Genomic DNA, 27,006 nt, shown 5'->3' on the forward strand with positions numbered 1-27,006 from the left:
TTTTTAATAAAAAAAATCTTATTTGAAATTAATAAACACACCCCAAAAATAAAACTTATGTGGATCAAAGCACATTCAGGACTTACACATAATGAGCATGTAGACTGTAGACCAATTAGCTAAAAATTCCCTCATCCATGGAACAGTAACCAAATATCAGCCCTGCATTCTAGATGCTTTTGCTTGTTTAAGAACTGAACAGATGAAGAGCTGGAAAACACACTGGGAAAGGTACTGTAACATTTCAACAACACAATACAGTTTGATACAACCGATTATTCCAGAAAAACCTTGGTATAAGAATTTCACCCTCTCTCGCAAATACATATCCACCATCAGTAGAATTAGATTTGGACATGCATGTTATCCTGCACATTTATTTAAAATAAACATATTAGATTCGAATATTTGTCAAGAATGTGAGGTTAAAAGTGACTTGAACCACATATTTTTTGAATGCAAAAAGCATAAACACCTAACCAATCACCTAATTAAAAGAATTATAGACCAGAACATCCCACTCCCTGTAAATATTCTCTTTATTCTGTCACTGAATAAAAAGAAAATTTTTGACTGTTTGGTATCTTTCTTGTCGGATAGTAAAATATTATTGTAATTAGTTATAAGTATTTGTAAAATATGTTTAAAAAAATATAAAAAAAAATAAAAAGAAAAAAAAAATTAAAAAAAAAAATTAAAAAAAAATAAATAAAAACATGAAACAAAAAAAAATAAATAAAAAAATTAATAATTAAAAAAATATATTAAAGAAAAAATCACTAAGAGGATTTAAACCTCCGCGGGGATGAACCGGGTTGACATCCTATCGTAGTGACAAAAAAAACAAAAAAAAAAAAACTAAAATAAAATACAAAAAAGAATGCATTTATTTTAATATTAAGATTAATATTTTTATTTGTAAAATGTATACACTATGTGTTCTTGATAAACATTAAGTAATATAATATATTTATATTTATTAACATAGTATGTACATTAGCTGTAATGAGTAGGTAAATAAGAAGTAAAAAATTGTAATAATATTATAATAACCAAGTTTCACTAATTGGCAATATCTTTAATACATTTACTTTTGATTGAGACTGGCTAAATGACCATAGTCCAAGCCAAAAAAAAAAAAAAAAAAAGTTATCAATCGAAGTAGCACAGAAAACGACAATAAATATCGTTTCAATACCACCAGATTGACAACAGGTGGAATACTTTCTTTGGTTACACCTCCTGAGATTTACAAAATTTATAAATCATACAGGTTGCCGAGAAAATTAAGATGAGAGAATTTAAAATAATTCACAACTCATCTGCTCAGCGTGGTAAAAGCTCCAACAAGAAAGATCAGAAATTGAGAATGTTTATATATTTTTAAAAATGTACAAGTTCTCAATTAGGTATACATAAAACATTTGGAAAAATCTTATAAAAGAATTTTGAGAAAGAATAAAGAGAAATGATATTGGTTAAATTACTGATATTGATACAGTGGAACCTCGATAAGTCGGATTAATCGGGAACACGGCCGATCCGGGTTATAGAAAGTCCGGGTTAGCCGGAGTATATGATAAAAATTAATAAAATATGGTATACTTACAGATAAAGTCCGTTATAATTGCAAAAACATGAAATACATAATATATTATGTAGAGTAGATCTAAATTACGTACAGTTGTATACAGTATTGTTTATTTCTTGGTAAAAAAACTCAGTCAAAGTGAAAAAATATTTGTTTTGTCTGATGAAAATCGGTCCGGTTTATCGGACTTCCGGGTTATCGGGGATCGACTTAACGGGGTTCCACTGTACTACACTTTTGTAATCGTTTGTGAGTTTATTTTTTACATTTGTAAGATTTTATTGCCTTTCAAAACAAGATACTCTTTATATAGGATAAAATAAACACAAACTATCCATGCAAATATATTCCTCGTAGTTTAATATCCCTGTCTGGGATATTATTTTGTTTACAGCCGACTCAATGGCCGGGTATTCTCGAAAATCAATTCCTTAATATAACCCAAACATTTGAACTAACCTAGTTTACATGAGATCACTCGCGTTATTTGTTCTACACAGAAACTCATCCCTCAGAAATTAATCCGATAGAAATTCTTGTAAAATGATGAAATATTTAACTTCATATTTTGGATTATTAAATTTATTTTCAACGTCTACGGTATGTTAGTCGACAGCCTTTCGACTAACGTACCGTAGGCAGACAGAAAAGGCTTTCGACAGTGTCGAACATTTGGCAGTGAAAAGTTCTTTGATTAACAGCAGAATTGACCACAGATATACAGACCTAATAGCCAATATATAAGGGAGCCAAAACAACAATTAAAGTATATGAAGGAAAACAATCAATACAATAAATAGAGGAGTGAGACAGGGTGACACAATATCACCGAAACTTTCAATCAGGCTCTGGAAGATATGTTTAAAAGATTAGAATGGGAAGAAAAAGGTAAACAAATTTGTGGATAACGTTTGAACCACCTAAGGTACGCTGATGATCGTATTGATAACCGACAAAAAAGAAGAATTGTTTTAAATGATGAAAGAACTGGACATAGAAGCTGAAAAGAGAGGCCTTAATATGAACTACAGCAAGACCAAAATAATACAAAATACAGATGAGGACATCACAATGAGGATCGGACAAGATGATATAGAACAAGTTCACGATTATATATTACATCTGGGTCAAATTATAAAACTTAACAAGGAAAACCAAACAGCAGAGATCAAAAGACGAGTTAGACTGGCATGTGCAGCATTTGGCAAACTAAGCTACATTCTTAAAAACACAAGATATAACATATCTTAAGATAACATCTTAAGACCAAGGTATACAATCAATGAGTACTCCTTGTTGTCACTTATGGTTCCCGAACGTGGACGTTTACAAAAGCAAACATGCATAAAATCATAAAAACGCAAAGAGCAATGGAAAGGCAAATGTTGCACAAATGACTAATGGATAAAAAGAGAAACGAGTGGATAAGAGAGAAAACCAAAGTTAGGAATGTTAGACAGGAAGTTGCAAGATTGAAATGGAGATCTGCCGGACACAATATAAGACAAAAAGAAGACCGATGGAACAAAATTCTTATAAATTGGAGATCGTGGTAATATAAACGAAGCAGAGGAAGGCCCCAAATCAGATGGGCAGAGACATCAAGAAGCACTTGGCCTCTAGGTGGATAACTGTAGCGATAGACAGAAGAATGGAAAACGATTGTAAAGGCCTATGTCTAAAGATGGACCGAAGAAGGCTATAAGATAGATAGATAGACGGTACGTTAGAAGCACGTGATTTTAATTATGTTGACATTTTTATTTTTCTTACGATATATCTTGTGTTCTACGAACACCAGATATGAAGATGTCATCATCATCATCATCTTTGTCTTAACAATCATTTGCGGATGCTGGCCTTTTCCAAGATTCACCGCTATTCTGTTCGGTGTCTAGCGACCTGTTGACTTTTGAATGAACGCATTCAGCCTCCTGCTCAGGGCCGGCGGTAACGGGCCTGCAAGGGATGCATTGCAGGCGGGCGCCCCTGTTTAGGGGGCGCCAAAATGATATTTTTTCTGCTGGTGCTATACAAAATACTAATTTTAAAAGAAGCCGAAAGGCGCCTATGCTAATTTGCAGGCGGGCGCCTTATAACCTAACGCCGGTGACTTCTGCTCATAGCTACAAGATTACTCCTTTTTCTTTGGGTACCGAATCCATATTCAGACGTTGGCCGTCATCATTTTTACAATTTCCTGAAAACTTGTTTCTTATCTGCTACGGGAAATAATTCTTCTACTCTGGAAACACTCTCTCTTGTCGTTTCCCTATTACTGAGGATCGTGATTTCTTCTAATATTCCTAACAATTTTTTCTATTGGTCTCTATCTTCAACTGCTCTATGAGCTTCGTAGAATGAGTTTCCAGCTGAATTCTTAATTTGGTCGGACCATCTAGTTGGTCGTCCTCTCGATCTTCTCCCCGGAGCGTTTCCAGAAACAATTAATCTCTCCAAATTATCGTCACCTCCGCTAACCACGTGACCGAAGAATTGTAGGACATATTGTGGACAGCCTTTTTTTAATGTCGAGTTGGTTTAGAATGGAAACGTTTGTCCTATGAGCTTTTCAAGGTATGCGCAGCATTAATAACATTAATACGTCATTTTTTATGAACAGGAGACTTTTTATAAACTCCAAATAACTTCGTTTTTCGACAAAAAATGTATACTATAATTAGTCCTGTCGCCAGGGGGGGTACAACGGCCTCCTTAATTCAGATGGACTTACCCAAGTTTTTTTTATATATTTTAACCCGTAGAATTCTAATTTTTTGGGTAACAGTTGATCCGGATGTCGATAAGATTGTTATAGACAAAGAACTTGAGGAATTACATAACAGTGATTTCTCGCAAAACAAAACATCTTTTTGTATTTTTTTGGATCATTCTAGGCAAAAAATGTTCTAACAAGTTTTTTCGTAGGATGCATGGTTTTCGAGATAACCGCGGTTGAACTTTAAAAAAATCGAAAAATTGCAATTTTTGAACCCGAATAACTTTTGATTAAAAAATAAAGTAGCAATTCTGCTTACCGCATTTGAAAGTTTAAGTCAAATTATATCGGTTTTGATTATTTGCATTGCTACAAATTTATTATTTTATTGTTAAACAAAGTTATAAACACCTAGTGCGTGAGTGATGTTTCAATGATTTCTCATTTAAAATCGAACGAGTAGGTAGAGTAGCTACAAGTGCAAGCGAGGCAATTTCTACGTAGCATGCGTTAAAACGCATGTATTAGGCACGGGAAACACTATGTGTTTATAGCTTTGTTGACCAATAAAAAAATTAATTTTTAGCACTGCAAATAATCAAAACCGATATAATTTGACTTAAACTTTCAAATGCAGTAAGCAGAATTGCTACTTTATTTTTTAATCAAAAGTTATTCGGGTTCAAAAATTGCAATTTTTCGATTTTTTGAAAGTTCAACCGCGGTTATCTCGAAAACTATCCATTCTACGAAAAAACTTGTAGGAATATTTTTTACTTAAAATGACCCAAAAAATACAAAAAGATGTTTTGTTTTGCGAGAAATCGCTGTTATGTAATTCCTCAAGTTCTTTGTCTATAACAATCTTATCGACATCCGGATCAACTGTTACCCAAAAAATTCGTATTCTACGGGTCAAAATATATAAAAAAAACTTGAGTAAGTCCATCTGAATTAAGGAGGCCGTTGTACCCCCCCTGGCGACAGGACTAAATTTTTTCATGGGCTAACTTTTGGACTTTCTGCTGTATTTTCGTCAAATTTTAAAATCATTAAAAATGGTAAATTCTGGAAACACAAAGTTAATCCGTCATTTTTTTGATAAACTGGGGCGTTCCAGCAATTGCTTTTCCCTTGAGGAATCGTAGAAAATCTAAGAAATGTCAGATTTTCTACATAGTTTTAATAGAAGTATAACTTTATATAATAATGCACTAACGTACGTACAAAGTACACACCCATTCTTTTTGAAGTTATACTTCTTTAGGCGCGATTGAGAGTAAAATTTCATAATTCTGCGCGCATTCGCACACAGACAGTATGGCGTTTAGTTGCTAAATCTTTCAAGTTATGTACAGTATGTCTAATTTACTTACCGTTGCACGTCATTATCTACGCCAGAGATCTTAGTTGACATAGTTGCCAAAGTATAAAAAAATCCTGAATCCATTTTAAACCAAATAGATTTTTGTAAACGTGGATTATACAACAAAACAAATTAATATTCAATGTAAATAAATAAAAATTTAAGAAATAGAGAACAAGAATTAAGTTATAATCATTTAAGATTTGCAGTGCAAGCGTTTTTGCATTGCATTGTTTAATTATTAAAAAACGGCTCCGAACTCTTGGGAGGAGCCGATAGGTTTCTTTGTATATGTCTACAATAACAACTAAAAAAGTTGTCAGATACCTCGATTATTCCAAGTCGTGATAAAATTAGGTGAAATTTATATTTTTATAGTAGAGGATCTTTTTCTAGTAAAGTAAATAATAAAAACAATAAATATAAAAGAACAGATACTTATAGTAAAGAATATAAAGAAATATGAAGTGTCATCACCGCAACTGTCAAATAAATGTTACCAATTTATTCTAAAATGTCACCTTCATTCGTTTACAGTTACAGTGTGTTCCGAACAAATGTGCTTCATAAAAACGCTTTATAATCCATTTATACAAATTAAATGAAATGTGTATTTCTTTAGGTTAACATTAATAGAAATCTTCAAATATTATTTCTACGCGTGTATAATAAAATATGTCTAGTGGCTGTAATTCCAGTGTACTCGGCAAAATGATTCTAAAAAAGAACACACCTACCGCCAAATATTTCGTGTTGGTATCATGCTATGTCACAGGCTATGACGCGGATGACGTGCAACGGTTAGTAAATTAGACAAAGTATATAAATATATCAGTGCAAAAAAAGGCGTGAAAAGAATATATTATTAGTGTTTTTAGTAAATATATTTATTATAATTTTTGTGTCTTTGGATTTGTCTTCCTCAGGAGTAAGATGAGTATTATTAAAACATTTTATTGTATATCTATTATAGTTCACTTTGTCTGTTTGTTACCCTGAATTGTCATTAGGTACGTCCGAACCGATACAGACACAGTCCTCGTAGAGTATTTGGTATAGCATTCGGCCAGAGATCGACAGGTCTTGAGTTCGAATCCGGAGCAATCCTATACTTTTTTTGTTATTTTTTTGAAAGCGGTAAGCACAAAATTAGTTTGTTGTGTAAAAGAAATTAAAACACACTGTTTAAAGTATATTTATTTTTAAGAAATCATATAATAGAAGTATAACTTCTTACGTGCGTACAAAGTACACACACATTCATTTTTTTTTCTATATTAGTAAGTCCAAAAATACATATAAAAACTATTTAAAAAGTCAGTACAATTATAAACTGACTTTTGTCTCTGTTCTCACAATCTATAAAACACAACTTAACAACCATAACCATAAGATTAAAAATGACAACACATTCTTTAACCACAGCCGCCATATTGAAAAATTTTTGACATGTCATTGGAATACCCAATCAAAGCAAACGTATAACGTATCTGCGCCTAGCACCAACAATTTTTGATGATTTCACGCACATTTACATTCACTCATAATCACGCCTAAAGAAGTATAACTTCAAAAATCTGTCTGGTCACAGTTTGTAAAGCTCCATTAATCCAATCGACGCCTTTGAAACCTTTAGCGCTAACACAGACGGGGCGGCGTATGTCGACTGAACCCCCGCTGAGATGTCGAAAGCGACGCATCCCTTACTATACTTTGATGCAGTGACACACACCAGACGCTCTTAAAATTTTCGTTGCAGCGGCGCTCCCGCGACCCATCCTGGAAACCATATGTCGCCAGTCGGTTTTACGACTTCGACTGCATATCATATATGCGTGTATCGTGGTACAACACAGACGTTTGAGCTGTTTTCTAGCGAATTTTGTTGTGAGTGTTGCCAAATCTTATTTAATGATGGAAATTACTTGCTCAAACTATATTTTTACTTGAATTTTTTACTCCCATATCAAATTCTTTTTATATGGGATTCATTGTATTTTTAATTTTTTTATCGTATAGCTTAAAGGGCAACTTAGTTACGTACATTTCTATCTGGAAAAAAGTAATCTACTAAATAAATTATTTTTCAAACTCTTTGAACCTAACTTCACAAACAGTCAAACAGAATTTTCAAATCTGTAACCATTGACCAGTTTGGCTTGACTTGAGTTATTTGTCAGAAGGATTGACTTTAATAAAAATAAAATTGTTGACTCCATAAAAATAAAGATAAAAAACAGTTTATTTACAATTTTACATAATACAGTTTATGCTAATAACTTATCAATATAATTTTATTTGACGTCTATTATGTAAACACTGCTGAACCATGGTTCTCCACTATATCCTATTTTTCGCCTTCTCTTTCCAGTGTATAATTTCCATCGATACTATATATTCCTGAAACTTTCTTGCAGTCTTTTTCTTGGTCTACCTCGTCTCCTAGTCCCAATTGGTCTTCGTAGCAGTACCATCTTTGGCATTCTTTCCTTATCCATCCCCTCGACATGACCTTCCCACCTGATTCTTTATGACTTTGTGTATCTTGTTATACTTGGTTCCTTGTAAAGCATCCTTAATTCTTGATTGGTGCTTCTATACCAACCGTCTTCTGTATGTGTATTCTTTCCCTTGAAAATAGCTCTCAGTACGTTCCGTTCTCAACTCTGTATCATTTCTGCTTCTGTTTTATTTAGCACCATGTCTCACATCCGTAGGTGACTGTTTTATCTGTGACTCTTATTACGGTTTTGTATATTCTGGTTTTCGTCTTTCTCGATACGTACTTTGACTTTATTTTGAATAATTTTTTTGTTAATACCTATTAATTTGTGAAACATCACTATTTCCCAATTAATGGGGTATAATAAAGGGGCAATAATTTAACACCTGTATTTGCTCAGTGGCGTACCATAGAATGGACAGCCTCTTAGCGTTATACATAATTTTTCTTACGTGATATGCTTTCCCTCATAACGGTGTTATTTCTTGAACATGGCTCTTTAGTACTTACTAGTAACTCCTGAAAAGATTTTTTAGACATTCTTGTAAAATTAAAAAACTTCTCTGTGCCTTTATTATATTAATTTAGTTATATAATGTATAAAAATTCCTTATACTTTCGTTCCTTTATGATAGAATGTATCCAATATCTGCGTTTCTTTTTTCCTTAATCGAAGGTAAAATAAACTTGCATTTATTACAAAAGACAAATCGTTAAGACATCGTATCGTACAGCAGCCAACACGCGACTAAATTTGGCAACAACGAAATACAAATACTTTAAATCGTAGCATAGCTGCCGCTGTTACACCGCGCCATGTGTTTTAAACTGCCTCGACGTCGACTCGACGCGCGCCACCTGGTGTGTCCTTGCTCTTAATCTTCCCCTTTTTCTCTTTATTTGTCTAGCTTTATTTAACTATCATAACAAGCCTAACTAGCATAACTTTTACAGGTTAAAATTTTTATCCTATATGATTATATAGAACAATTATTTTCGTTCTTTGTTTCAGGTAAAAGTTTAGGCGAGACTCACCACAAAACGAAAGGAGCCACAGAAAAACAACATGATCTGTGGTGCTACAAATGTAATACGATGGTGGATGGTGAACGATGTCTTGAGATGGATGGCAACAACTATACCAGCATGCATCATAAATGCTCGAGAGAACAGAAAAAATGCCAGGTAAAAAGTGTGCACTGTTTTTTAGTGTGTTGATTATCTTCTTCTTAGTGTGCCGTCTCCCTTCGAAGGTTAGCGATCCAAATAACTATTGTAGCTGTTGACACTGCTACACGAAAAATGTCTGCCGATGAGCAGTCAAACCACCAAAAAGAAGAAGAATGCAAAAAAATCTAGTGCATTAAAAAATTATTAATCATTAAAAAAAATCATTTGATATTTTTCAGAGTGAAAGTGTATTAAACATATCTATACAGTAAACACGTTGGACCAGGGGATTAATAATAAATAAAACAAAAATGTATACCATATACCAGAAACGAAGAAATCAGAAGAAGGACAGGCATCACAGATGTCATAGAGCGAGTCGCACGACTGAAGTGGAATTGGACGGGCCATGTAGCTAGAATGAAGGACGGGAGGTGGACCCAAAAAATTACAGTGTGGAGACGCAGAGAAGACAGAAGAAGTAGAGGTAGACCACCTACACGATGGACAGACGACGTCAAAAGGATTGCTGGGAATTGGTTGCAGAAAGCCCAAGATCGACAAAACTGAAAGAAATTAGGGGAGGCCTATGTTCAACTTTGGATGCAGAAGGCTGGATGATGATGATGATGATGACCATTTTTATTCAGTTTCAATGTGAAGCCAAAACTGTATTAATTTTTACTTGTCTTCCTATTCTTATAAGAGATACTACGTCTTTACCACCAAATTTTTGTTTATATCTGGGGTATACCTCGTAGTTGTACCTCCTCCGCCAGACACCATTTTCACAGATGCCACCAAATATTCCCCTCAGGATCCTTCGTTCAAATATAAGCAGAAGGTTTTCATCTGCCTTGGAAATGGTCCATGCCTCTGATCCATATGTTAACACTGGTTGTATATGGGTTTTGTATATGGTTATTTTTGTTTTTGGGCTAAAGTTTCTGCTTCTCCTTGGTGATCAGGGAGCCTAAGTATGTGAATTTGTTCACCACTTCAAAGGTAGAGTTATCAACCGTGAATTGGTGACCGATGTTTCTGGCTCTATTGTCGGGTGTTGATGCCATCATCTTAGTTTTCTCCTCGTTTACTTGCAGGCCCATATTTTTTGAGACATTTGAGAAGGTGGTATACATTTCGTCTAGCTTGCTTGTTGTGCGAGCAACTAGGTCCACATCATCTGCATATGCCAAAATTTGGGATGATTTATTAAAAATATTTCCTCTGTTGTCTATTCGGGCATCTCTGACCGCCTTTTCCAGAGCTATGTTGAAGTGAAGACACGCCAGCGCATCTCCCTGTCGTAACCCAACATGCGTTTCAAACGCCTGTGATTATTCGCCCTGTATTTCGACTTTGCAAACAACTTTACGCCTTGCAGCCTTAAACAGTATTATCAGTTTTTCAGGGATGTGGAGCAAAGCTGATTAGGATACCTTTTAAATGAGTTGTCCCGTATTTAAGGAAATCGTCGATTACGTCATTGAGCCAAAACTGATGACCTAATGTCCAATTTATATTATAGCAATTGATAACCTTTCAAAACTAAAATTGACGTGTTTTAAGATTTTTTTAAAGTAGCCATCATGAATTTATTCCATAATTTTGCATCATACTGTATGTAGGTAATAGGTTGTGTATATTATGACTAATTTTCCAGCAAATTAGTTTACTCTAAATATTGTTTGAACCATTAATCACAACGCTAGCACGAGTAATCAAATTTGGTGATCATTATTTCAAATATAATACGTTCCATAAAACAAAACAGATTGAATAATAATATGTAAAATTGGTCGAGTTCTAATGAGATGGAGCTATAAATAACACTTCCGGTATTTTGTTTGCTATCAATATTATTGTTATTAAAAATAATAGTTCACTTAATTTGCATAATAATTATAGTAGTTCACTTATAGACAAGCGGCACACAAAAAAACGCTTATTTCTCGAGATACTGACCATGGGTGGTACCAGGTGAATGGCTAATTCTTGGCTTACTTTATGTTTCTGCCGATATGTGAAACAAAATTGCGCATTTAATGATAAAAGTATATAATTTAAACCACATATACTACACATATAAAGGTTCAAATTTAGATATGAGGCCATCTCAGATTTTGCCTTTTACAAAAATGGCGGGAATTCAACAAGGCGACTATACATATGTGACTAATAGCACGATAACTTTTGAACGCGACGTCAGATTTTAACCAAATTTGGTATATAGATTCTTTTTTTATGTATAAGATCGAGGTCTTGAACCGGAAGAATCGGTTTACCAGAAGTTTTGTTTTTCCTGGTCTTTATTTAAAAATATGTTGTTTTTTGAAGTTATACTTCTTTAGGCGCGATTGAGGGTGATTATTTATTATTAATCTGCGCGCATGCGCACACTGACAGTATGGTAATAGTCGTTATACGGGCTCTGATTGGGTGTTGAAATGATCTGTCAATAATAATTGTTCAATATGGAGGTAAACAAATGTATAATATAATAATTTTATTGTTGTGAGGACAGAAACAAAAAAGTTTATAATTGTAGTGACTTTTTAAATAGTTTTTAAAAGCAACAGCTACGTAATAATAATTGTAAATGTTTCAGTATTGCAATAAAAAATTACATAACCTATTTAGAAAATGTAAAATAAACCTACCTACCTAACCAACAAAATTTCTAAAAATATTCATCTAATATTGTTTTCTTGCTCTGTTTTGCTCTGTTGTAATATTTGAATTCCGTAGACATCAAACTAATGTGGTTAAATTCGGAAGTGTCAAGTTGTTCAATTGCTCTATCTTCCAGTATAATGCATATGTCCCCGCAGCCGATATCCAAAGGTGCTGGAACTTGAACACAAAGCACGTGGGTTCAATCCCCAATACAAACTTTTATTTTTTTATTTTTTTTTATACATTTTATGATTGTAAGTATATTATTATATAATTTTTTTTAATAAAATACGTATTTAATTAAAATTTTTCCAACAATTATTGTTCAGAAATCATTTGTGGCATTTTTCAATGTGTTTGTGTGTGTTTTATTCTGTATATAAGTATAACTTCTTACGTGCGTACAAAGTACACACACATATTCTTTTTTTTTTCAATTCTTTCATCCTGTATGTATTATTTTTCATAAAGTTAATACCGCCATTGAAAAGAGCGTAAAAATATTTTTTAGGAAATATTTTCAACTTTTTAGTTATGTTAATTACCATTTAATAAATGCATAACGTATCTTCACATGCACATATGTGCGGCAGATTCGTGCAAATATTGTAAGAATTATTGTGAATTTAATGGTAGAAGCATATAATTTGGACCACATATACTACACATATAAAGGTTCAAATTTAGATATGAGGCCATCTCAGTTTTTGTTACTTTTAGAAAAATGGCGGGCATTCAAAATGGCGATTATACATATGTGACTTATAACTTTTGAACGCGACGTCAGATTTCAACCAAATTTGGTATATATATTCTTTTTTTGATGAATAAGATCGAAGTCTTGAACCGGAAGAATCGGTTTACCAAAAGTTGTGTTTTTACTGTTTTTTATGTAAAAATATATTGTTTCTTTTTCAATTCTGTCACCCTGTATATATAAATTTTTCAAAAAGGCAATACCGCCATTGAAAAGTAAAAATGTTTTTTTTAACATTTTAGTTATGTTAATTACCATTTAATAAATGCATAACGTATGTTCACATCTACCTATGGGCGGCAGATTCATTTTGAATGCCCGCCATTTTTGTAAAAGACAAAATCTGAGATGGTCTCATATCTAAATTTGAATCTTTGTACGTGTAGTATGTGTGGTCGAAATTATATGCTTCTACCATTAAATGTACAATAATTCTTATATTATTATTTGCACGAATCTGCCGCACATAAGTACCTACATGTGATGGTACGTTATTCATTTATTAAATGGTAATTAATATAACTAAAGAGTTCAAAATATTTCCTAAAAAATATTTTTACGCTCTTTTCAACGTCGGTATTACCTTTTTGAATAATTAATATATACAGAGTGAAAGAATTGAAAAAATAAACAACATATTTTTACAAAAAAATATTTTTACAGGAAAAACGCAACTTGTAGTAAACCTATTCTTCCAGTTCAAGAGCTCTATGTTATACATCAAAAAAGAACCTATATACCAAATTTGGTTAAAATCAGACTTTTCATTCAAAAGTTATCGTGCTATTAGTCACATATGTATAGTCACCATTTTGAATGCCCGCTTTTTTGTAAAAGGCAAAATCTGAGATGGCCTCATATCTAAATTTGAACCTTTGTATGTGTAGTATATGTGGTCCAAACTATATGCTTCTACCATTAAATGCACAATAATTCTTATAATATTTGCATGAATCTGCTGCACATAGGTACATGTGAAGATAAGTTATGACTTTATTACATGGTAATTAACATAAATAAAAAGTTCTAAATATTTCATAAAAATATTTTTACGCTCTTTTCGATGCCGGTATTAGCTTTTTGAAAAATTAATATATACAGGGTGAAAGAATTGAAAAGAAAAACAATATATTTTTATATAAAAATCAGGAAAAACACAACTTCTGGTACATCGATTCTTCCGGTTCAAGACTTCGATCTTACTCATCAAGAAAGAACCTAGATACCAAATTTGGTTGAAATCGGCCTTTTTGTTCAAAAGTTATCGTCCAATTAGTCACATATTATGTATAGTCGCCATTTTGAATGCCCACCATTTTTGTAAAAGGCAAAATCTGAGATGGCCTCATATCTAAATTTTAACCTTTGTATGTGTAGTATATGTGGTCCAAATTATATGCTTCTATCATTAAATGCATAATTCTTATAATATTTGCACGAATCTGCCGCACTAATGGTGCTGAAAACGAGGTTTATTTTGAATTTTTTAAGTAAAAGGTTCAGATTCATGAATTGCAAAATTAAATCGCAAAAGTTGAGTGACAAAATTTAAAAATTAGCTTTTTAATCACGTGTACGTTAAAATATAGGGTACAAATAAGGATTTTGGGGATATTTACTTTCGACATTGATATTGTCTAAACAGAAGGATTTTCCGTTTTCTGAGCTTTTACTGCATAAATACTCTCTTATTTGATTATTTATGAATATATTTCATTTATTCGATAATCTTTGGATGGTGGTGGACAAGATCTATCGTCGTCAAAATGTGTATGAATGTATTTTTTTCCATCTCTCCAGTTTGTCTTCTGTGCCTATAATTTTTATTTTTTTTTAATAATTAATTCTGCAAGTAAATGAGGAGAAAATTAAGATAATGGCATCAACATCCAACAATAAAGCCAGAATCATTGGTCACCAATTCACGGTTGATAACTCTACCTTTGAAGTAGTGGCCAAATTCACATACTTGGGCTCCCTTATCACCAAGGAGAACTTCATGACGGAAGAAATCAAGCGAAGGATAATTCTAGCAAACAAATGCTATTTTAGACTGAATAGACATACAGTTTGTCTAATTTACTTACCGTTGCACGTCATTATCTATGTCAGAGATCTAAGTTGACATTGTTGCAAAAGTATAAAAAAATCCTGATTCCATTTTAAATCAAATAGATCACATAATTATTGCAAACCTGGATTATACAACAAAACAAATTAATATTCAATGTAAATAAATAAAAACATTAGAAATAGAAAACTAGAATTAAGTTATAACCTTACCTTAAAGTAAATAATAAAAACAATAAATATAATAAAACAAACACTTAGAGTAAACAATAAAAACAAATCTAAAGTGTCAATACCGCACCTGTCAAATAAATGTTACCAATTTATGCCAAAATGTCACCTTCGTTCGATTACAGTTACAGTGTGTTCCGAACAAATGTGCTTCATAAAACGCTTTATAATCCATTTATTCAAATTAAACGAAACATATTATTGTGTATTTCTTTAAGTTAACATTAATAGAAATCTTCAAATATTATTTCTACGCGTATATAATAAAATATGTCTAGTGGCTGTAATTCCAGTGTACTGGGCAAAAGGATTCTAAAAAAGAACACACCTACCGCCTAAATATTTCGTGTTGGTAGCATGTGACGTCACGGGCTATGACGCGGATGACGTGCAATGGTAAGTAAATTAGATGGAGTATATAAGAAGCAGAAACTTAAGTCAAAAAACAAAAATGACCATTTATAAATCCTTTATACAACCAGTGTTGACATATTTATCGGAGACATGGACCATTTCCAAGACAGATAAAAAACTTCTTCTTATATTTGAACGAAGGATTCTAAGAGGAATATTCGGTGGCATCTGTGAAAATGGTGTTTGGAGGATTAGGTAGGTACGACTGCTAGATATACCACAGATATAAGCATATATTTGGGGGTAAAGACGTAATATCTCTTATAAGAATAGGAAGACTAAGATGGGCAGGACATCTAGCAAGATCACAGCAGAACAACCCTCCTAGAACAATATTTATATCACAACCTGTAGGAAATAGAAATAGGGGTAGGCCAAAACTCAGATGAAAGGATGTTGTAGATGAGGATGGTAGAAAAATAGGCGCAGCAAACTGGCAACAGTTGACAATGAATAGAACTGACTGGCATAATAGACTTGGGAAGGCCGAGGCTCTTTTATAGATCTGTAGAGAATTCACCATTTATGATGATGATGATTTCTAAATATTGTTACTCACCTTTTTCTGTGTCTATCTGTAATTCTTTCATTTTTTAAGGACAATAAAAGTGTCGTTTCTTTCTTAAAGTTGTTTTAGTTTTGACGAAATTTGTTGACGAAAACATTAAAAACTAAAAACAATGCACGCCTATACATTTTTCCACAAATATACAGGGTGTCCCGAAAATATTGGTCATAAATTATACCACAGATTCTGGGGTCAAAAATAGGTTGATTGAACCTCACTTACCTACATACGATAGTGCACACAATAAAAATTTACAGCCCTTTGAAGTAACAAAATGAACATCGACTTTTTTTCATATATCAAAAAATCTTAGAAATTTTTTATTGAAAATGGACATGTGGCATTCTTATGGCAGCAAGATTAAATTAAAAATTATTAAATTAAAAAGAAATTAAAGAGAAAGGACATCGCACACATCTTATGGAAAATATAATGTCACTCAAATTCAATAAAATTTATACGAATAGATTCGTTTTAAATTAACGGTCAAAACTTATCATTGCGCCAACTCTTAATTATGATTAATTACGGCGCAAATTGCAATTAAAGTTTATCGAAATCACATTTTTTGAGTCAGTAAAAGTGTCAGTTACAATTACTATTGCTCTGGGTGCTATTCACAAGAGCTTAAACCCCGCTGGGTCTAAGCGGATTAGTGAAACTAATCCGCTGATTTATGGAGTACCAACAATTTGGGTATTTTAAAATATTTTTTCTCTCTCTAACTTATGTACGTACCCATTTGATTTCAGATTTATTTATATCAATTTCTGCTCTTATTATTGAAAATATAGAGTTGGTGCAATGATAAGATTTGACCGTTAATTTAAAACGCATCTATTCGTATAAATTTGACATTATATTTTCCATAAGATGTGTGCGATGTGCACCCCATAAAAATTTTATGGGGGTTTTGTTCCTTAAACCCCCCCAAACTTTTGTGTACGTTCCAGTTAAATTATTATTGTGGCACCATTAGTTAAACACAGTGTTTTTAAAACTTTTTTGCCTCTTATTACTTTTTCGTTAAGCCGGTGTTTATCGAGATATTTTGAATATTTTTCGAATCCACCTCATACTTGTATGGTTAAGTACGATTACAGAGACCTGTTATAATCTGACAATTTATTTATAATGTACACTTTTAGGTATATTTTAAAAAAGATGCCACATCTCGATAAAAGGTGACTTTGTATGTAAATATATTTAAAAAGAAGCTGCATCTCGATAAAAACTCGTTTTTAGAAAAAATACTAAGAGGTAAAAAAGTTTTAAAACGTTGTTTTTAACTAATGGTACCACAATAATGAATTATTATGAACGTACACAAAAGTTTGGGGGGGGGGGGGTTTAAGGGAACAAAACCCCCATAAAATTTTTATGGGGTGCAGAAATTTCTCTTTAATTATTTTTAAAGTTGCTCCTCCTATGAGAATAATACATGTCCATTTTAAATAAAAAATCTCTGATAGCTTTCGATATATTGAAAAAAAGTCGATTTTTATTTTGTAACTTCAAAGGGCTGTAACTTTTTTTATGGGCACATTTGTACCAAGGTTCAATCGAACTATGTTTGACTCCAGAATATCTGGTATAATTTATAACCAATCTTTTCGGGATACCCTGTATATTACACTATTGCAAGTATTTTCTAACATTTTACGATTCTTATCAGCTAAGCAAACCTGTAATAAATTTTCCAAGATAATGAAATAAATTTCTAAAATGATAAGGAAACCATCGAACCTCCGAGAAAAACACGATGGTAATTGATATAACGGCGCCATAAGGAATTTTAATAAGAACTAGAAGAATTTAATTAGATTCTTAGGGAAATATGATATACCCCGCATTTTATTTATTTTATTAAAGGAGCTTTGGAGTAGTTTTAATAGGCCTTTGGTATATCTGATGTAAATTAATTCTTCGCAATCAAGATTTCTATTCTCTGCTGATTTTAATTCGCACTCATAATTCACTTTAACATAAAGTAAACTGCCTTATTAATTACAATTGTTGTTTTTAAGTCTTCTTCTTCTTCTTTTTCCTCTTTATAAGCAATTATGCTTGTTCATTAGCGGATAAATATACCTCTATGGAAGGTTGTCAGTCTATCTTTTGCGCGGTCGGTCGATACTGGTCGATACTTCTTCTACCGATTGGTGATTTATCTCGTGCTATTTTGACCACACGTGTTTCCCCAATTCGGCTTATTTGGTTATTCGATTTTTTTTTATTTAGTGTCCACTTCTAATGTCTTTACTTCTTTTTGGATTTTTCAGCATATTTCCTGTAATTCTTCTCAGTACTCTCATCTCTGCAGTTTCCAATAGTCTTTTTGTTGTAGCTTTATTGGGTCTTGTTTCTGGTGCACATGTCATTATTGGTCTTACACTGGCTTTATCAATGCTTGACACATATAGTGTTATTAAGACATCCTGCCAATCTGCTTTTCGTACCTACTTGATTTCTCACTTTTTTGTCCGGGTCTCCGTAGCTTGACAATGTAATTCCAAGGTATTTTATTTCTATTATTGTCCTTTTCATGATCATTTTTCAGTGCGTAACAAATGATAGGAAAAAGGGTAAGTCCGTGATAATACACATTTATGACATTTATTCTAACATAACATTTTAGTTAAATCTGACAGTTGTCACATTGTATTTTCAATTTGGAATAAAAACCAATCAAATGTGTTTCTTGCATTTATAAAATGGTATTTTCTTTGATTTGTATAGTCTTATAAATTATACAGATTATATTTGTAATATTATTATCTAATTAAAAAAAAATATTTTTTTATTATGGCGCCATCTATTGACAACTAGAATAACTAGAATAAATGTTATAAAAATGTCACCGACGAAATGTAATCACCGACGTGCCTTTTTTTCTGTCACATACAATTTAATGCGTTAGAAAGAAATCGAAAAACGGTGACGCACTGAAAGATGATCATGAGAAATACTGTACTTATTAAATACTGATACCGCTACATGCTACAACTCCGCTGCAGTAGTGTTGGGTGGATCGAGTAACTAAACAGAACTGTTGCCGGTCCAAAGCCCGGATAAAGGAGCCAGGTTAGCACGGTACACTTATCGTGTACCGTGTTTGAAGCGAAGCTTTTATAGTGACAATGTATTAATTTTTCTCTATAGTAAAATGAAAAATCGCCACGACACGTACAATAGGTGGAAAAGTCAATTTATTCAACAAAAGAGGACTCCGCTATACAAATGTAAACATTTTATTTAATTATAAAACAAAACTATATATTTCCACTAACATTTTATTTATATCATATTAGTGCAGAGTATTTCACAATTTTTATTAAAATACTGGATTTTTACATTATAAGGAAATAGTAGTTGTTATTCTGTAAATATTTTTCTGTATTTATCATGACATTGGCATTGAAGTATGATAGCGTCTGTGTGAGTTTGCCAATTATTGTGGTAAGTTTTAATAGTATATTATGCAACGAGCATTTAATGATGGTCATTATTAAGCGAGTATAAGGGATACGAAACGAGCCGTATGCGGCAAGTTTCGTATAGAGTACGAGTTTCATAATGATAATTAAATGCAAGTTGTATGCACTATTTTTCTATGATCATTCACAACAAAAAATATGTTCAAATTTATTAATTTTGTAACAAATTAAGTAGTTTGTCAGTTTGACAGTTTGTTTACATATTGAGAACTGTCGAAACGCATGTATTTGACTGGCCATTGGTCACTGCGCGCGTACCACCTTTATCGCGAATGCCATATCGCGATTTTATTGGTTAAAAATCTGTATCTTAATGAAAATCTGTATTCTTGTTCTCATGATCATTTTTCAGTGCGTCACAGTTTTTCGATTTCTCTCTAATGCATTAAGTTTGATGAGACGGAAAAAGAGGTAGCTCCATGATTAAACACAAAAATAATGCAGCATTACAATGGTTATATACATAAGATGTCTAACCTACGTTTGATTCGTTGATATTTAGAATGCGCGTTTTTTCTAGCCAATCAAATACACGTATTACGAACATTTGACGAAAACTTCGTCCATTTTGGCCATTTTTTAGAAGTGTCAAAGAGTCAAGTGACGGATATTATTCAGGTCAGTATTTTGTGTACCTGTCATTTTGAAATTTCGAATTCGACTTCCCTTGTGTTTCACAACTTTTTTGTACATATTTTGTGTTTTGGTTTAGAATTTAGTTCATTAAAAGTTAGTTTTGTATTTTGGTTTAGAATTTAATTCGTTAGAAGTTAGTTTATACTCCAGGTCATTATGCAAGAAAAATATCCATAGTAAGGAGACGTAACTCATGGCTGAAGAACCTTAGGAACTGGTTTGGATGTAATAACAATGAATTATTTAGAGCCGCGGTTTCAGAAATAAAGATCGCTCTGATGATTACCAACTTTTTAAGCGGAGACAGCACCTAGAGAAGAAGATAAAAACACAGTTTATGGATAGTTTTGTGTCATTTTTTAATGTTTCTATATTTATAAATTTAATTAACAATATTGTTTACTTTTTAATTTTATTCCCCTTTATAAAAAATACCTACATGTTAACATATTGTGTAAAAATCAAATCTACTAAATTACTAATTAGTTTAATTCCACAAGCTTTTCATCTAAAGTACGATTCTGGCATCTGTCAGATTCGTCAATAATTACATGAAATAAGTCTCGACACACCCAATACAGTATATGACGTCATAATTAATGACGCACTGAAAAATGATCATGAGAACAAGAATATTGTCCTTTTCATGATCATTTTTCAGTGCGTAACAAATGATAGGAAAAAGGGTAAGTCCGTGATAATACACATTTACGACATTTATTCTAACATGGCATTTTAGTTAAATCTGACAGTTGTCACATTTTATTTTTAATTTGGAATAAAAACAAATCAAATGCGTTTCTTGCATTTATAAAATGGTATTTTTTTGATTTGTATAGTCTTATAAATTATACAGATTATATTTGTAATATTATTATCTAATTTAAAAAAAAATATTTTTTTTATTATGGCACCATCTATCGACAACTAGAATAATCACCGAACTAGAATAATTACCAAAGTAATCAACGACGTGCCTTTTTTTCTGTCATATACAATTTAATACGTTAGAAAGAAATCGAAAAACTGTGACGCACTGAAAGATAATCATGAGAAATAGAATATCATAATGAAGTTCATTATGATACAGGTAGTGACATCATAATTGATATATTATAGTATGAGAATAGAAAAACACTTATAAAGTGTTTGTGTCACTTAAGAAGTGTCAAACGCTCAATTAACCTTAACACCCAATTTATAGGTCGGGTCATATTTCAAAAATGCAAAGATGAAAATTAATTTTATGAATATTTCCTTATTAATAACAACATTAATTAATAACTGATAATTATGCGCAGAAATGGAACTAAGTAGGACACGTGGCATGGCAAAACGACGAAAGGTGGAAGAGAAGCATTGTACACTGGAAACCATGTGAGCACAGTCGTACTAGAGGAAGACTACAAAAACGATGGCTAGACAATATTAAAACAAAACAAGAAGAAGTAGAAGAAAATTTTTAAATTTGAAAAAAAAATAATTTGGACGTTAATCGATTTAGACGGTCAGGCTAAAAAAGCTTAATTTTTCCTATATAACGGGACTCCTACTGTCTCCAACATACCTTGAATCAGTCAATCTGGATTGATCACTCCATTGTAGTTAGTGTTGCCCAAATGCAAGACCAAGACGAGACATAGAAAGTCTTGGTCTTGGTCTTGCACCAACACACCTGGTCTTGGTCTTGGTCTTGGTATTGCACTCCCGGTCTTGTTCTTGGTCTTGGTCTTGCAGCAAGAGTATTGCAAGTCTGCAGTTACTCACCAGCATATTGCTATTTATTAAACGTTACTTTAGATCTTAGAACAAGGTAACAGTATATGTTCATTTTCAGCTTGACTTAACATACAGGGTGAGGCAGGTAAACTTCCTATTAGAAATATCTTGAAAATTAAAGACAACAGAATCATGAAAATTAAAATGAGGGGGTTTTGAAGAGTGATCTATTTAATAAAAATATTTTTATCTATTTCCTACTTACAGTTATACCGGAAGATGCTTATAACTTCGTTTTTTAAATGGACACCCTGTATATTTTTACATTTATTCTGAATTCTCTTCCATGTTTTCTTTTGTAATGTTATATAGGATATTTTAAGAGATACGTTTTCTTATTAATTTCGTAGCAACTTTCACACCCTGTAGAATCATTCGCACCATAACATATCATTTCATTATAATATTAAAATACAGGATCTTCCATTTAAGAAAACTCATAATACTCATTCCGAGTTTCGACAAACCCTGTATTCTAAAATTAGAAATTTATATACTTACAATAATTTATTAACAATAGTAGACTATATTAAAAATCATTTGAACATAAATAGAGTTTTTGATGTCAAACTAATACAGTTCTACATGGTGTGAATATTGCAACGAAATTAAGAAAAAAAAGTAAATCTTTTAAACTACTCTATATAACAATACAAAACGTTTTATTTTAACAATGAAGACATCGAGGAGAATTTAAAAATGTAAAAATATACAGGGTGTCCCATTAAAAAAAGGAAATTGTAAGCAACTTTCGGTATAACCGAAAGTAGGAAATAGATGAAAATATTTTCATTAAATAGATCACTCTTTAAAACCCTTTCGTTCAAAATTTCATGATTCTGTTGCCTTTAGTTCTCGAGATATTTCTAATAGGCCATTTGTCTGCCTCACCCTGTAGACATAATAAAAACCAACAACATTATTAAATGTCTAAACAACTTACATCGGGTGGGGTTTGAACCCACGATCTAAACTATCCCTGCCTATACTCTCACTAACGGAGCTATCTACCATGTCCCATGTCCCACGAGAGTCAGTCTGTTTCTTAATAAACATTTGCATTTAATAACCTTACATATGCTAAAATATGGTTAAAACACAAAAAACCAAATAAATGATATAAACCCTGACTGTATTAAAGAATATTCTCTGTATAGAAAGGAATTCTGTTTGACCCATTGATATAATAAAATTGCATACTCTGCATAAAGATTATAAGTACGATGTATAGTCTTCCGATGTAGTATATAGAATCCTACTAACTGATAAGGAAAAACAATTGAGTGGGTATCGTATTATATTTTTTATTACTTTAGATATCTTTAAAAATTTTCAATAGGATATCACGGTCGGCGTCACAACACAAGATTATTTTATGAAAGGACAGCTATTCTCAAAAACTAGACAATTACAATAAATTTCAGAGCAAAGGCGTCGTCTGCTAGGAAAGGATGTACATATTACAAAATATTTTATTTTTACATTGTAATAATTTATTATGACTTCAGAGTACGTGTCAAATTATGTCAAGTGTTCTTTTGGATATTGTGATTCGCTATGTATGTTTATTTAATAGGGATGTTCACAAAAAATTAAAAAGTCATTTCAAACATGTAAAACGATTAAGAAACACCCTAGGAATAATTGTCCAAAATTTCAACAAAATTGAAAAAGCCTTTCTATAAAAAATCGTTATTAGAAATCTAGCATTATTTTAAATTTCAAGAACGCTTCTCTATTGGCCTGACGTCACCAGTTGCATACCCCAAGCGCGCGCCATTCTCATAGTGTTATTGTTTACCTGTTTGACGTTTCAGGTCATTTTATTTTGTTCTCTTCTTGTTTTATCAGGGTTAAAGTGGAGTTTTATAGTGAATTTGTTTAGTTTAAAGTGGGTAGACTGTTTGTAAGGACATGTTTTGGGTGGTACAAAAATAAACAAATAAAATGGAAAAAGGTTTTCAGAAAGCCGATTCGGATCAACTACCGACTGTAGTGTAGATGTAACAATGGTGTATGATTTATTGGCATCTTGTAAAAAAATAAATCTACCACAGCTTTACTGAGTGTATATTCCATATAATTTTCCATGTCTTCTTTAAGCTAATAAAATAGATGCTTAATACTCCACAAAAAAAATAGAGAAAGTTGTATGCATGCATTGTATGCATGCATATTGTATACATACATTGGCTGGTTATTACCTTACCTTGGTTAGGTGTATTAAAAATATTTTTATTCTTCTTCATGTGCCTTGTCCGTTGTGGACGTTGGCTATCATCATGGCAATTTTAATTTCATTGCGGCGTTTCTGAATAACTCGATCGATTTTTGTTCAAATCATTGGCGTAAGTTTTTAAGTCATGAGTGTCTTTTCTTCCGGGTCCGTGTTTGCTCTCTATTTTACTTTGCGTTATCAGTTGGAGTATACGATATTTATTATGCCCCATGAGATGACCGAAATATTTAAGATTTCGTTTCTTAATTGTAAAAGAGATTTCTTTTTGTTTTCCCATTCGACGCAATACCTGTACGTTGGTGTGGGTCGCCAGGATATTCTGAGGATACATGGGTACACCCACATCTAGAATGCCTCTAGCTTTTTCATTAATGTTTCCATTATTGTCCAGGCCTCTGCGCCATATAGCAAGACCGGAAATAATAACATTTTAGCAGCCCCATTTTTAGTGAGAGAGATATTATGTCGCAATGGGTGAAAATATTTCTGATGCATGTTGTTAAATGTTGCTCTGTCCTTTTCAACTCTAGATCCAAGGTAAAAAATATTTTTGAACTTGGGTATTATACATTTTCATTTCAACCAATCTTTTCACTAAATTATTAATGATTTTAATGTAATATAAAGTCATACCTACATCCACATGTAGTTATTTCAAGGTTTACTTTTACTGTATGTATTATTAGAATCCCGTTTTTAGGAATATCCCAGTTTAAGGAATACAAATTTGAGGTCCCGAAACTTTTTCATTTACTCCTTAAGGGGGTAGGTGCAAAATATTGGTCTAATGCTATTTTAATTCATTAATTTTTTTCGAATTCTGAGAAAACTAATAAGTATTTTTGAAAAATGTAAATGCAGAAAGAACAATTACATTATTACCAAGGGCCGAAAGTCTCTGGAAAACTTCTATAATGTTTATTTTATTAAGTTAGTTCTTTAAGTTAGTTATTTTAAGTTCTAGCTGCAACAAACCATTTCTTTTTCTCTTTTAAATTGGCTGGAACGGTCATAAACATCTTGCCAGAACTGTTTTTTGATGTATTTACACACCCGGAAACAAAACACCACTTATTTGGCTTCATTTTTAATTATTTTTAATAATCAAATACGTAAAAAACTGCGCACATTCAAATACACTTCGTAAATAAGTATACAAAACTAGTCGTCGATCAAAGACGTTACGACTTCTGACGTCACAGACCGTAGCCTCGCTGCAGGGTACCGTTTTTCTAGCCTCCAAGAAAATCAACATTATGAACTCATTTATCTTAAAAAATATACATTTTTAAACAGTTTTATGATTGTTACGTTTTTATATACCTTGTAATCTATTGAATTTAACTATATTTAAAAATTAGTGAACATCCCTATTGTTCATAATGCGCATAAGTCCAATTTTCCAAATTTTTGTTACATATTTTTTTTGCGTCTGATAGTCTCTAAGCATATACGCGAACTACTATATTTCCTAAAATGACACTCAAACCGAACTGCAAGACGCAAGAGTCTCGCAGGATTAGCCTTGTTCTTGCTCAAGTTTTGCACTGTCAGTCTTGTTCTTGGTCTTGCTAAAATAAAGCGGTCTTGGTCTTGCAAAAACGCAAGAACAAGACCAAGACTGCAAGACCAAGACCGATTTTGGGCAACACTAATTGTAGTGCATCCCATCATGAATGTGTCCAATCTTAACTCTCTTCTAACCATTTTAATCTATTTTTAATTTGTCATAATGCTAAAAGTGGCTTTTCCTTATAAATTCTATATTAGTTAATATGGAAAAGTATATAAAAGTATATAAATTATGATTTATTTATGGTAACCATAAACGGTACATTCCGTAGTTAAACCAATGGAAAGGGGCTCGTAATCCCTCCATCCCTAAGAAATAAAAAGCTAGTTTGTGATGTAGCTACTTAAATAACGATCTCTTATTAAATACATCTTAATTGAATTAGATGAAGGGAATAATCCGTTCTTTGTTCCAGGTTCAAAGGATATCGATGTCGACCAGCACAGACGAAGTCACGGGCAAGCCGACGTTGTGGCTCCTGCAACGCAATTGCATCGAGAGCTGCGAGCCCGGTTGCATCGTCATCGGTGAACGCACCAAACTCCATTCCTGCATAACTTGCTGCGACGAGCACAATTACTGCAACGCGGGCAACTCCGCTCCAGCGTTCGCTGCTTGTCGAATTTCGTCCTTTCTAATTATAATCACTTTTATCCTGCAGCTAGCAATTGGAAATGGAATACAAGAGACGAAGCGGCCTAAGCTCTGTCGCAGATAACGGCGGGCTAATTTAATTGGAAAATAAACTATTTCTGACGTAGAGTTCCGAGTGATTATCTATCATTCATTACAAGGGAACGGAATCCCAAGTACAGTTTAATTGAATGTTTTACGAATGTTTTATTGAAACACTGTTTTTGAATTAAACGTTTTAGAATACTTACATAATGTTTCTCTCTCTTTTTATTTGTATACCTTTTATATTTATTTTTTATTATTTAGTGTATAGCACACTTTGACAATATAGTAGTTATAAATGAACGCATTACAAACACAAATACAAATATATAGGTACAAAAACAAATATACGTCAAAACATATACCGGGTGCGGCATTTGTAATACAGTTTTGCAATGTTATACGAGGTAGTGTAAAATCTACTTCCTCTCTTTCATTTGGCATTTTAATCGTGAATGCGTATTTGCCTGTCTGGCTATATCCTCCATTTGTAACAATTGGAGGAAAGAAAAGGCATAACGGCAAAAAAGAAAAGATCA

The 27,006-nt window shown here is 32.5% G+C and overlaps 1 protein-coding gene across 1 annotated transcript in view; it reads left to right on the forward strand.

Annotated features, from left to right (window-relative positions):
* Positions 1-26,677, forward strand: part of LOC126887292 (uncharacterized) — a 53,087-nt gene extending 26,410 nt beyond the window's left edge. The window contains exons 2-3 of the mRNA XM_050654701.1: positions 9,192-9,364; positions 26,205-26,677. Coding sequence (XP_050510658.1) covers positions 9,192-9,364; positions 26,205-26,507 — 476 coding nt within the window. The 3' untranslated portion in view covers positions 26,508-26,677. The remainder of the gene's footprint in view (positions 1-9,191; positions 9,365-26,204) is intronic.
* Positions 26,678-27,006: the final 329 nt, after the last annotated feature.

This window comes from Diabrotica virgifera, chromosome 6 (assembly GCF_917563875.1).
Source record: "Diabrotica virgifera virgifera chromosome 6, PGI_DIABVI_V3a".
NCBI classification, from domain to species: Eukaryota; Metazoa; Arthropoda; class Insecta; order Coleoptera; family Chrysomelidae; genus Diabrotica; species Diabrotica virgifera.